Source organism: Capsicum annuum, chromosome 12 (genome assembly GCF_002878395.1).
Source record: "Capsicum annuum cultivar UCD-10X-F1 chromosome 12, UCD10Xv1.1, whole genome shotgun sequence".
Classification (NCBI taxonomy): domain Eukaryota; kingdom Viridiplantae; phylum Streptophyta; class Magnoliopsida; order Solanales; family Solanaceae; genus Capsicum; species Capsicum annuum.
In genome coordinates this window covers 227,002,851-227,016,481 of record NC_061122.1, presented here as the reverse complement: position 1 = coordinate 227,016,481, position 13,631 = coordinate 227,002,851, and the positions used below count along the sequence as shown (strand labels likewise).

General features: G+C 35.9%; 3 protein-coding genes across 3 annotated transcripts; 2 read left to right on the top strand and 1 right to left on the bottom strand.

Annotated features, from left to right (window-relative positions):
• The first annotated feature begins 1,407 nt into the window (after positions 1-1,407).
• On the top strand, positions 1,408-5,088 carry LOC107851172. The gene is made up of 3 exons (XM_016696100.2): positions 1,408-1,573; positions 2,879-4,219; positions 4,596-5,088. The coding sequence occupies exons 2-3, from the start codon at positions 2,919-2,921 to the stop codon at positions 4,600-4,602; spliced, it is 1,308 nt and encodes a 435-aa protein (XP_016551586.2). The 5' UTR covers positions 1,408-1,573; positions 2,879-2,918; the 3' UTR covers positions 4,603-5,088.
• A 742-nt stretch (positions 5,089-5,830) lies between these two features.
• On the bottom strand, positions 5,831-8,430 carry LOC107851173 (putative peptidyl-tRNA hydrolase PTRHD1). Its single transcript, XM_016696101.2, has 2 exons — positions 7,730-8,430; positions 5,831-6,287 (listed from the first exon to the last, which is right to left on the bottom strand). Exons 1-2 carry the CDS (start codon positions 8,090-8,092, stop codon positions 6,105-6,107), a joined length of 546 nt encoding a protein of 181 aa, XP_016551587.1. The 5' UTR covers positions 8,093-8,430; the 3' UTR covers positions 5,831-6,104.
• Positions 8,431-9,785: 1,355 nt separating this feature from the next.
• Positions 9,786-11,854, top strand: LOC107849924 (cationic amino acid transporter 1). Its single transcript, XM_016694445.2, has 2 exons — positions 9,786-10,207; positions 10,476-11,854. Exons 1-2 carry the CDS (start codon positions 9,787-9,789, stop codon positions 11,852-11,854), a joined length of 1,800 nt encoding a protein of 599 aa, XP_016549931.2. The 5' UTR covers position 9,786.
• Positions 11,855-13,631: the final 1,777 nt, after the last annotated feature.

Here is a 13,631-nt window from a genome sequence, read left to right as displayed (position 1 = left end):
ATGTACTTTTCCAGGAATGTCCAAATGAAAGACGTTCCGCCAACTGTACTTGCAACAATCTAACTAGATTTTTATCGCCTTATATAATTACTTTTGTATTTGTTGGACCAGTCTAGCAAGCTCAATTTTGTTTCACACTAAATGTATATATTATGTTAACATTGATTCATTGTACTACATTTCTTATTTTTACTCCTATACTAAACAATTAAAATAATTAGGAAATAATCTTTCTCAAAATTGAATCTCTTTTATATATTAGTGTTGCCAAAATGCTCGTGCCATGCACGGCCACGGGTATCTAGTTACTCTTATATATAAATGAAGAATGGGTATCTAGTCTAGTATATATATACATGTATATGAATGAAAGTTCAAGTCTTCAGTTGATGGTCTGGGCCTTTTCTAAGATTGCTGGTTGCATTGGGCTTAGCCCAACAAGCTCCTAATATTGTTGTTGCAACTTGTCATAATCATTTGAAGTCCATTAGCCCAACTTGCTCTCTTGATGACTCGAACTCACCACCTTAGAGTCGGAAGTGAGGGGTTTTTGCCATTCGCCATAGAAAATCCTACTTTGGGAGGTAAACCGCTCCCTACCAAAAATGACTCCATATACAAGGCTTAAATTCGAGACCTTTTTGGTAAAGGTTCGGAAGTGAGGGGTATTTACCACTCGGTTTAGGAAATCCTACTGTGGGAGGTAAAGCGCTCCTTACCAAAAACGACTCCATATCTAAGGTTTAAATTCGAGACCTCTTTGGTAAAGGTTCGGAAGTGAGAAGTGTTTACCGTTCAGCTTAGGAAATCCTACTTTGGGAGGTAAAGCGCTTCCTACCAAAAACGACTCCATATCCAAGGCTTAAATCTGAGACATCTTTGGTTAGTTAATTTAATTATAGTTCCTCTTTCTTACTTAGCCACCATTACATTGGTGTGACTTTTTGTTTTTTTTTTTAATTCTGAAGTTTCATTTTCAGAAAAATTACTTTATTAGCATTTAATTTGACTTTAAATATTGATTAGCTCAAAATGTTTTCAATGCACTGTTTCTCTAAATTACTTTACAAAAAATAATTAATCGTGGAATTAAATAATGTTTACCTTCTCAATCGTTGTTGACAAATCAATGTATAAAATTAAATTATGAAGTGAGAGAAAGTGCAGGCATAGCACTATACTATGTTGTGCTACCCATTACTATTTGAGAAAATATATTAACAAACTACAAAAATAATATTTCATATAGACTAACGAATAAAATTGTGACAAATATTCCTTTGTGAAAATAGCCAAATTAATATTATAATATTTAATAATTTTAGATTAGCTGTATTGATAATCACATCTTTGTGTTTATGTGCTTCCATAACTTTGGGGTTGTCCATAATTTTCGATACTTAATATAACAACCAAACTGCCAAAAATAACTCTTTCCAAATTCATCAATTTCTCTTCACTTTCGTTTTGTTCCTTTTTTCCTACTTATAAACTATTTTCTTCATAAATTCTTTAGTTTTCTTATTCCTCATAATCATCTATCTGACCATGGATCATCAATTTTGATAAAAAGGTGCTATTAATTTCTCTCTCTTTACTTTTATTGAATATATGTGTATTTTCTTTAAAGGCGAGTCGGTGCACAAAACATTCTTGTTCACGCAGGAACCGAGGAAGCCTGACACCCCAAAGGATGTAATGTAGATAGGCTAATCCTAATGCAAATATTAGTTACTGCTTCCACGCCTAAAACCAAAAACCTATAGGTCACACAGAGATAATTTTGTCATTGCTCCAATGCTATCTTTTAATGTGTGCATTTTCCTAGTTTTTGCATTAAATCATGATTATCAAATGAATCTTTATTGTCTTTTTTTTTTGGGGGGTGGGGGGTGGGGGGTTATTTACCTTGAGAATACACTAAAGCTCCCGCTATGTGCAGAAAGGACCTCACCACAAGGGTAGATTATACGAAACTTTATCTTGCATTTCTGCCGAAGGTTTTAAGAGAATTCCTTAAAGATTGTTCTTATATATTTGGTAGTTTCTTGGTTATAAGGAACAAATTTGTACAAAATGTTTTTGGTTGGGAGGTCAGGGAGGGGGGAGGGGGGGTGCGGGGCGGGTTTAGGATAAGACGAGAAAAGGGGTATAAAAGTTAAGTTCAAATTCCGACATTGACAAAAATACTAGGTAATTTCTTTCTTCTGTCTAAATCTAGGTATACAGAGTAACCTAGTACATATTGCTAGTGAGAGCTGACAAATATCCCAGTAGTTTAGGTGCACACAAGCTGACCCGAACACCATGGTTATAAAAAAGGTTTAACAGGAGGACCAAGATTGTTTCTGGGATCAATATGCATGAAAAGTTGATCAAGATTTCCCATTTATATAGAAATTGTCATTTCATTGAATTCAATGATGACAAATATTCTACCAAAGGTCCTTTTTTGTGTTTGATTGTTTGCATTGGTTGTTGGTTGAGGCTACTTGGTTTAAGCATATATTAGTTTGGCTGGAAAGAAAAGAAAGTATAGCACCATATACATTATGCATGTTGTACACCTAAAAACATTGACATACAACAACATAAGCATCAGGAGAATTCATAATAAATTGACAAGTTTTACGCTGACTATCAACTTACCGTTACCGTAGGCCTCCTCCTTTATACGTATTTGGGACCAACAATGTCAACTTACCGTTACCGTAGGCCTCCTCCTTTATACGTATTTGGGACCAACAATGTCAGTAAACTTAGATGGTGGAGTTAAAACCTATAACATTGACATAACAAAGACAAAAAGTGATTCTTGTAGAGTTTGTCAAAAGTACATTTGGTGCCTTCTTTATGACTCCAACCTTATATTTTGCAGGAAAAAGCAAGTTCGAAATCTTGTTAAGCCAAAGAATATAATGGCAACTAGGGGAAAGGACACTGCTCCACCAGGAAAGGAGAAGAGAGGGGTATCTCCTTCACATCCCATTCCTCATCATATGAGAAGTCCTAATTCATCAGCTACAAACTCTCCGGTGCGGAAGCGAGCAGAGTCAACCACCTCAAATAAGAGTGTTCCCAACTATCTCAAGCCTACAGTGTCTTCATCAGGTGACTCCAACATTCACAATAAACCTACTCTAAATCGCAGAAGATCATTTGACAAGCCTCCTCTTGCTACTTCGCCAAAAACTGCTAATCCTAAAGAGAGAATTCTTCGGCCATCTTCATCGTTTTCAGGCAAGACTAGTTCAACTTTACAGAATTTGGATAGATTATCCAGAACATCTCATATGAGTAAGGATGCCACCAGTAAACAACGTGGCACCGGCACGTATGCTAGATCAGGGAGCATAAAGAAGATTACAGCCGCCGGCACCGCCTCCAAGAAGCAGGAGGCCAGCAGTACTAGTCATAATGATACACACAAAACAAGAAACGATCAAGATGGTCATAATAGTTCAACAACAAAAGCATCAATAACTGATTCTTCTCATGCAGTGGCAGATGTTATTCCTCAGGCTGAAACTGGTCAAGATGACACATGTGAATCAAGAAATGATCAGGATGGTCTCGATGATTCAACACCTAAAGCATCAGTAATAACTGATCCTCCACATGCAACTGAGGATGTTACCAATCCTCAGGCTGAACTATCAGAGCAAGAAGACAATCAAGAATTGCCAGTTACTGATACTGAAAGCGATGTGATCCTTAACAACAATGAAACTGAAGATACTAATGCAGGAGAAGACAAATCAGCCATTGAAGATCAAGAAGAGCATAATGGAAATGTAAGCAATGCTGAAATAGTAGCGGAGAACCAAGAAATCAGTAAGATGGAGGAGCCAGAAGAGGAACAACTTGTTGAAAAAACCAGCCCCCACACCCCTCAAGAACCAGAAGAAATAACCAATGAACTTAGCGAACATAATCTTGATGAGAACACGGTAAAAGTAGGGGATGAGACTCAAAAAGAGAAAGAAGAGGATGGAGGAAAGGAAACTGTTATGGCAAAGGAAGGTGAAGCAGTGCAGGAGACTAATACTACTGTGGCATCATCAATACCTCACTGTCAAGTGGTGCAAGGGAAGAAGGAATCTGTGGTCTCCAATGATGTGATTGAAGAGACTGCAAGTAAGCTTAGAGAGCAAAGGAAGAACAGAGTGAAAGCACTGGCTGGCGCCTTTGAAACTGTCATCTCCTTGCAGGAGCCCAAGTGAGTATTTCTGTTTGAGTAAACATCTATTCATTAATTGATAGCTGCATGATTATAGTTACCAAAAGAAAAAGTTGCCATTCAGTTTCTTGTGTTTCCAGTTTTGAGGAACTTCCAGGATTATAATTTTTGTTCAGAAACCAATAAAATTGACGATAATGATAAAATTGTAGTACCATCAACATTAACAGTAACAGCAGCATGATTGTAATCAAACCACTTTATATGTTTTCATCATGTATCTTGATTTCTAATTATAATCAGTTACTGTTTCTGTTGAGACACTGATGTCTATGACATAAAAGTATATTTATCATTCATAGCTTAAATCATATACAATTTCCTGATAAATGGTTTGGAAATATTCTAATTACAGGGCATAAATTAGAACTTTTGGTAGAACTGGACATGCTTTGACTGGAAGATCAGATATGTTGCTACAGTTTGGCTGATAGGGAATGCATCACCAAAAGTATATGCATCCATAATTGTTGGTCAGAAGGGAATTTCCGTAAGTAAATTCTAGGAACATACAATTATTTTACCAAAAAAAAAAAAAAAAAAAAAGAAAAAAGAAAAAAGAAAGAAAGTATAAGAAAAAAATCGAAAGAAAAAAAAAAAGAGATAGGACATATATGTGGTTTTATTTTGTGTTGCTTTAGAGCTTTATCTTAAACGGCTCTGTATAGAAATACCAGTGAGAAAAACCCTGGCGGTTTGTGTATAAATCATATTTGTACACACATGTAACATTTTTCTTTGAATTTGCCCCAGGTTCTGGTGGGTAGTGAAATTTATTTTATAGGATTGTTGATGGACAAAAAGTTAATGTATCAGATCAAATGATAACTCAAAATATCGTTGAATGATTCTCAACTGTTATAGAGTATTAAACTAGACTTACTTCTTGATAGCATCCTAATACCAAAAGTTGCGTTAAAACTTAGATGAAAGGATTGGACTTAACTGATAACTACATAAGTGTAGTGTATGGTAAGAGAATTTGTAATAAAGTATGTAATTAAAGTAATACGAAATGTTTAGACGAATTGAAATGGAAATGATTGGATTGTCAGTTGCATTGACTGATTAGATAAGTTGACCGATCCAATTGCTACCTGTTTATAAACTTAAAATAGGTAAGTTTCTCTAACTACTCGGCGACGTTCTTCAAATAAGGATACATATATCAGTTGACAACAACTGCCACAAAGCTGCTGCAGTATATCCATTTCAGTGGACGACAAAAATAATTCAGAAGATGTGAAGAATTCTCATTCTAATCTAAAAAGATGCAAAGTATCTTAATTTTTAACATTTCAATTTTCATGAAAGGCAGCTGATAGAGAAGCTCACCTGTGCCTCAGGCCAATTTCCCAAAAGAATTTGGGAAGGAACTTGACTAACCGGGCTCCTCAACCAACTAGGTTGTGGTAGGTTCTGTACATACTGCATTCCTCAACCAACACAATTTTCAATAGTTTGGTGGATTGACCAAAGACGTTACAACTAATAGAGAGACAGGCCAAATGCAAACAGTTACGGCTTATGGTTAAGAGGATAAGCAGAACGGCAGAGTGAAAGTGCAGCAATAATGTAGTGAAGCCACAGTAGAAAATACACAATTTCATTACCACAACCAAAAGATTAGAGATAAGTAAATAAGACTTCAAATATAGACAAAAATAAGACTGATATTCATCTGGCCAGAATCACCAGATTATAAATCTAGATGAACCGCATGCACAGGTCAAAGGGCTCAGCAAGAAATATTAATCACTACAAATAGCGTAGCTCATCATTAGCAAAACTAATTTCAATCCCATAGCACCGAAACTAAGCCAACTTGTGTCAGTATCACATTAACAGTTGCACTTGAAATTCATCATTTACATAGTTTTAGCTTCTTGAAAAATGAAGATACCAGGGATTTTGGATATGGTTTTATGGCAAGACAGGTTGGTATGTTTTCTGGTTGTTCAATCCACAGTTTATGAGCAATGCCCCCAGCTTTTAGTTTTTCTGCCAAGTTCAATATCTGGGTTTCACCCTTCACTTCAAGAGTTACCTACATAACCAAGAAAGAAACTTGCATTGAATCTTTGATCTTCTCTAAATTCTCTATTAATAATCTGAATTAGAATGCAATGAGCTGGGACATATGTGGACATCATTTTGAAAATTATTTCCTGATTATAAGGAAGTTGCTTACAAATAATCTTACTTTATTGAATAATATAACACAGAGACCAACCTTATCCATCAATTTCATTTGGTACCCTTTCAACCACGAAAATTCTCAGCATCCTAATATCTAAATTAATAATCTAATGATGAATATACATTCTTCACTAGAATGTGTGGTCTAATGGTCAAAGTAGTGGGTGCAAAACCTTGGAGATCAGTATCAAAGTTCAAGCTGAAAAAAGAAGCTAGATAATCTCTTCCCGTAAATCGCATCTGTCTAAGCCTTGGTGGGCAGAGTTATCTAATACCTGCGCTGATGATAGGTACCAAGTACTCAGTGGCCATGTTGCTCGAACTCTCCTAAAATGTTGCCGCACCTGTGCCAAATCCTTCAAATGAACTACTTTTGAAGGATCAGACACGCATCCATCGGCATTTTTGAAGAGTCCGAGCAAGATAGCTCATTGGAATACTCGAGGTGCACACAAGATGGCTTGAATAACAGGGTTATCAGCCAGAAAAAATACATTCTTCATTATTTTCGGATCAAGGAGTTGAAATGTAAAGCACTTACAGATACACATTCACATTCACACTCAGTTATTGCAGTCAACTATAATTATAGTCATTATGTTGTAGCAAGTTCCACAATTTTATAATCATATACTCCCTCCGTTTGAATTCTTTTGCCTTATTTTGATTTGGCACGGAGCTTAAGAAAGTAACGAACGACTTTTGAATCTTCTAGCCTTATATTAAAGCTACGTCAAATGTACCAAAATGACCTTTAATCATGTGATCTTGAACATATTATATGTAAAGTTAGAATTAAAGAGTTAATAGAACGAGAAAGAGGCATTCTTTTCGACATGGACTAAAAAGGAAAAAATGACAACTAAATCGAAATGGAGGGAGTATGTTCTTTACAGTTTCTTCAGGCTAAAGCATTGTATTTTACAGAGAACTACCTCCACTTAGCTTCTAGCTGATTGATTGTATAATCTAATAAATCCTGAACAAAAATGAGGAACTTCACTAAACAAAAATCAATCTAATTCGACGAACTAATTACCTTATGCATCGAATCAACATTCGAAGGGCTACAATACTGATTATAATATTTACTTTTACATGATCAAAGCTAATTAATCTAATAAATCCTGAACAAAAATGAGGAACTTTACTAAACAAAAATCAATCTAATTCGACGAATTAATTACCTTATGCACCGACCGAATCAATATTCGAAGGGCTACAATACTGATTATATAACTTTTTTTTGACATTAATCCAGAACAAAAATTAATCGATTAGTCGACTTACTTTGTGCATCGAATCGATATTGGAAGGGCTACAATATTGGAGAGTGACGTCATCATCCTTATGAGACCAAATCGCAGCTACGGCAGCATGGCAGCCTTGCGTAACGACACTTCCTAAAGGCCACGTGTCAATCAAATCTCTCCGTAGAACAACGTACTGAATTACCGTATCCGTAACGGAGTTCTCCTCTGTACTATTGTCGCCGCCGGAAGCGGTGGCGCTGACGGTGGTTGTGGAGTCCATACGAGATGTTACGACGGCGTATCGTCGCCGGAGATTCGTCAATTGAATCGCCGGAGCTAAGCTGGGGAAAATGGGAGTGAAGTTGAGTGATGAATAACGGGAGCAGAATTGAGTGTTCATATTTGCTTTTCCCTTTTTGCCCTTTCTAATTATAGTAATTGAAAAGAGTTGCAAGGTTCAAAAATACATCTAAATTATATTAGTTTATTTAGTTTCATATATAGTTATTGAGAGTGTGAATTTTCTATATGAACGAACACCTAGACGTTTACTAGACGAGTTGTTTGTCTACAAATAGTTCTAGGCACGTTTGGCCATAAAATACTTGTCCCCCGAGGCATGTGTAACGCCTTTTTTAGATGACATATTGACCTTAAAGTCTCCATCTCAAGTCGGAGATATCGACGTCACATCCGAGTCGATTTCACTATTGAGAAAGTAGAGAAGAAGATGTCGACTATTATGATTTCCTTTCAAGTTGGAGATATCAACGTTATAACTGAGTGGATTTCACTATTAAGAAAGTAGAGAAGAAGATATTGACTATTATGATGGAGAATAAATTAATTTAGCAATGATAATTTTTAATCAATATTAATTTATTTAACTTTGTCACGTGGAATTGTTTTCCACATGAAATGCCACGTGGCAAAAACTTTAAATAGAAGAGATGTAATACACATACATCAATATTAGTCGAGGTATTTGCATTATTGAATTCAAGAAACTGAAATAGTTTATGTGTAATCTTGAACCTTAACTCGAGTTGAAATGCATTGCTTAAAAATAAATCTTTCTACTCCCTCCGTTCACTTTTACTTAATACATTTTAATTCATTAAAGTCAATTTGATGAATATTTAAATTTAAAATTTAGACATTTGAAATTATACTATGTTTTTTGGCGGCTTTCACTTTCAACACGAAATATTTAGCTAAAATGATTTATTTTTCATATAATAATTAATTAACCATAATTTTATTGTATGAATCTAACTTTATTAAATGATCTTGAAAAAGATAATTTGGACTATATTGCTAGCTCTTTAGTATCTTTTGCCGGACGATGAATTCATAGAAAATATCGTTAAGAAACATACTAATATTTTCTCAGTTATACATGTTTATATGCAGCGTTCATATTGTGATTCTGTGAATATCTCTTGGAGCTATCACAGGTATAATCTTCTTTTTGTTTCAATTTCCAAAATATAATTTTCCATGCATTTATATTGTAGATGTTGAATCTTATGTCGAGTTGAATCTGTCTGATATAAATATTCCGTTACAAATGAAATGTGCTTATTCTATAGATGTTGAATGTTGTACACGCCTATGTACATGCTTGTGTCGCATTGAATCTATCTGATTTGAATACTCCATCACAAATATGTGCTTATTCAAGAGATGTTGAATGTTGTACACGCCTATGTACATGTTTGTGTCGCGTTGAATCTGTCAGATATAATTATTCCATCACAAGTAAGTGTTTTTCTTGTAGACGTTGACTCTTGTACTCGCCTATGTACATGTTTGTGTCGCGTTGAATCTGTCAGATATATATGTTCCATCACAAATATGTGTTTTTCTTGTAGATGTTGAATCTTGTACTCGCCTATGTACATGTTTGTGTCGTTTTCAATCTGTCTGATACAAATATTCCGTCACAAAGCTGTGTTTTTCTTATAGAACTTAAATCTTGTAATCGCCTATTTGGCTATGTACATGTTTGTGTCGCGTTTCCATCGTTGCATATGCTTTTCCTTTTCTTCTCCGCGTTGAAACTTTTTAAATTTAGCAGGCAAGTAGTGAGGAATGGATGTTGAAGGTGATCAACAAACAAAGTCAGAAGGAGGAATAAGGAGAAGAGTATGTTCATGCACGAAAGACGATTTTCTTCCAGAAGAATCATTTAAAAGCTGGGGAAACTACGCGAATGCACTGATGCAAACGCCAACGAGGCTAATAGATAGGATCCTGACACGTTCTGAAGACGAGGAAGAGTTGGAAGCAAAGTCGCGGAGCCAGAATGAAATGAAGAAGACACTTACTTGGTGGGATTTGATATGGTTCGGAATGGGAGCTGTTATTGGTGCTGGTATATTTGTTCTTACAGGCCTTGAAGCTAATCAAGAAGCTGGTCCTGCTGTTGTTTTATCCTATGCTGTTTCTGGGATCTCTGCTTTGCTCTCTGTGTTTTGCTATACGGAGTTTGCTGTCGAGATTCCTGTAGCAGGTAATCGATGGTTTAAATTTACATTAGTGCACATATTTTTCATTGTCGATCCTAACTTGTTTGAGACTGAGACGTAGTTGTTGTACTTGGTCTACCCTTCCCAACTAGCGATTTTATCTTATATCTTATTATGATTCATGCATAGAGTCTGTCGACTGTCGCCTCAATAATGGCAGCAAGCGTTAGGTATCTAAGTTGCGATGAACTTGTTATTTATGACGTCATAGCAGGTAACCTGTCTTATTTTTCGGATTAATGGATGTTTTAGGTGGTTCATTTGCCTACTTAAGGGTGGAGCTAGGTGATTTTGTTGCTTTCATTGCTGCTGGTAATATACTTCTTGAATATGTGATTGCTGGTGCTGCTGTAGCTCGTACATGGACTTCCTATTTCGCGACTCTGCTAAACTTAAACTCCGATAAATTTCTCATCAAGGTGGATAGTTTAGCTGAAGGATACAGCGAATTAGACCCGATTGCTGTTGGAGTTTGCATCATCATCTGTATAATTGCAATTCTTAGTACAAAGGGCTCATCTCGTCTCAACTACATTGCCACAATAGTTCACATCTTCGTGATCTTTTTCATCATCGTATGTGGCCTAATAAAGTCGGATCCCAAGAACTACACCCCCTTTGCTCCATTTGGTGCTCGTGGGATATTCAAAGCGTCTGCAGTTCTCTTCTTCGCGTATGTTGGATTTGACGCTGTTTCCACTATGGCTGAGGAAACTAAAAACCCTGGAAGAGATATTCCGATTGGACTAATTGGTTCTATGGTGATCACTACTTTTTTGTACTGTTTACTAGCCATAACTTTGTGCCTCATGCAGCCATATCAGAAGATCGATGCTCTTGCTCCATTCTCAGTCGCGTTTAAAGCTGTTGGATTGAACTGGGCACAGTATATCGTGGCTGCAGGAGCTTTGAAAGGTATGACATCGGTGTTGCTGGTGGGCGCAGTTGGTCAGGCTCGTTATCTAACTCATATATCAAGAACTCACATGATGCCTCCGTGGTTTTCTCAAGTAAATGCCACGACAGGTACGCCAGTCAATGCAACGGCTATCATGTCATGCGCGACAGCAATCATCGCCTTATTTACAAAGCTCGATATCCTCTCCAACCTCCTATCAATCTCCACCCTCTTCATTTTCATGCTTGTGGCACTAGCTCTCCTTGTTAGACGTTACTACATTCGCGGAGAGACAACAACTGCAAATCGCAACAAGCTCATCGCGTTTCTCTTGATCATAGTTGCATCCTCCATCGCCACGGCTACTTACTGGGGACTAAGTAAACATGGATGGATTGGCTATTGTGTAACTTTGCCAATATGGTTACTAGCAACAATTGGACTTTGGTATTTTGTACCTAATGCTAGAAATCCAAAACTTTGGGGTGTACCATTAGTGCCATGGTTACCATCAGCTTCTATTGCTATTAATATTTTTCTTTTAGGATCAATAGATAGAGCTTCATTCATGAGGTTTGGTGTTTGGAGTGGCTTCTTGTTGGTGTATTATTTGTTTTTTGGACTTCATGCTTCTTATGACACTGCAAAAGAATTTGAAAGGGGTAGAGGATGGAAGAATATTGAAGAGGGAAATGGTGTAGATAGCAAAGATGTTCCTAGTGCCACTATGTAAAAATTTATCCGCATCACGTGTTTACATCAAACCAATAAATGCATGACATCTGTATGTAGGCCATTTTTATCACTTAACCATGATTAATTAATGGTAAGTTGAATTGGTTACCCGGAGAGTTGTTCCTACACTAACGCCTCCCTTCCAGCCTTCTATGAAATCGTAGAATTTGAACTACTACCTCCGTTTTAAAAAGAATAACTACTTTTCTTTGTAGTCCGTTTCAAAATAAATGGCCCCTCTTCCTTTTTAGCAATTTTTAAATTTTAATTTTCCACGTGACATGTTTAAGATCACAAGATTGAAGGGCATTTTGGTAAGAGGCAGAGCCGGGATTTGAAGTCTGTGGATTTTGAAATTAAAGAAGCATAAAGAAACCCACATCTGTAGCAAAAAAAAGGCCTTAACAGTGGTCCATCTACCACTAGGTCAAGAGACATTGTTTGTCAATGGGTTCGCAGTATATAAATATATGCAGATATTCAGGATTTAATAAAATAGATATAGGGTCTACGTAAAAGTTATTGGGTTCACCCAAACCCCTTAAAGTACTGTATGAAGACGAGATGCATAAATATCTCAACGCGGAAACAAGAAACGTTGATTATGAATGATTTTAGTCTTTCGGGAGGTGTGGAGGTAGGGTGTAGAAGTATCGTGGAGTAGGGTGATTATACATGACATGACACAGTTATAGCTTATCAACGATATGAGCTTAGATTAGAAGTTGTGGAGTATCTAGATTAGGACAAGAAGTTAGCAGGTAAATATCGCATTGTCTCGCAATTTCTATTACTATCTATTTTTTCTTATACTTCAGTTTAGTATAGTTATGTTAATGTTTTTTTTTTAAGTATAGTTATATTAATATTTTTTTTTTCAAAATACTTTATCACGCTTTCTATTTAATTATTTATTTTTTTTAATATACTTTTCTTTGAACAAAAATCTATGGAAAACAATCTTTCTCAGTCGTAATCTTCCAAAGTAGGGATGCATCATACATGTGATTACACAGTGTGTTACCAAACTTATTGTTGGTAATATTTAAGCAAATATTATTCATTATTATCATTACTAATAAAAATGAGTTAGAAAATAGATCTTAAAAATGACACAAGCTAGATTATTGTTTTCCCAAAAAGAGCAATACCACAAGAAAACAAAATGGTGTGACACAAAAAGTAAATCATCTCATAAATCTCAAATTGTCAAAAAGTGTTGGAGAGAGAGAAAGAAGAAAGAGAAAATGAATTGTGCAGTAGAGTGTAGTGTTGTAGTACTGTCCAGCACTTTGTCAATTGCCAGAACAATTTTTTTTTTCTTGGACTAAGCAAAGAGTGTGTTGTTAAAAAGCACACCCTTTTCATTTCCCAAATTTATCTTTAGGGTTTATACTTTCTCAACCCCTTTTTCTTTTTTCCTCTAAATCCATTGAATCCCAAAGTTGATTTTTATAGTATATGCAAAAATCCCAAAATTCAAATCTTGCTCAGTTTTACTGGATCTTGACTTGCAAGTGAGTCTTTCTGACAACTCCATTTTCTCTTTTGTATCAGTCTTTTGTTGTTGTATGAATAGTTGTTGATTTTCTTGATTGTGGTTTGTTGGGGTTGTGGTGTTTTTGATCATATATGTTGATTTTGTTGAAAGGATGGCGATGAAAGACATGATGAAGAGCAAAAGAATGAGTCTTGGTTTTGTTGTTGTATAGATAGTTGTTGATTTTGTTGATTTTGGGTGGTTATGGTTTGTTGGGGTTGTGGTATTTTTGATC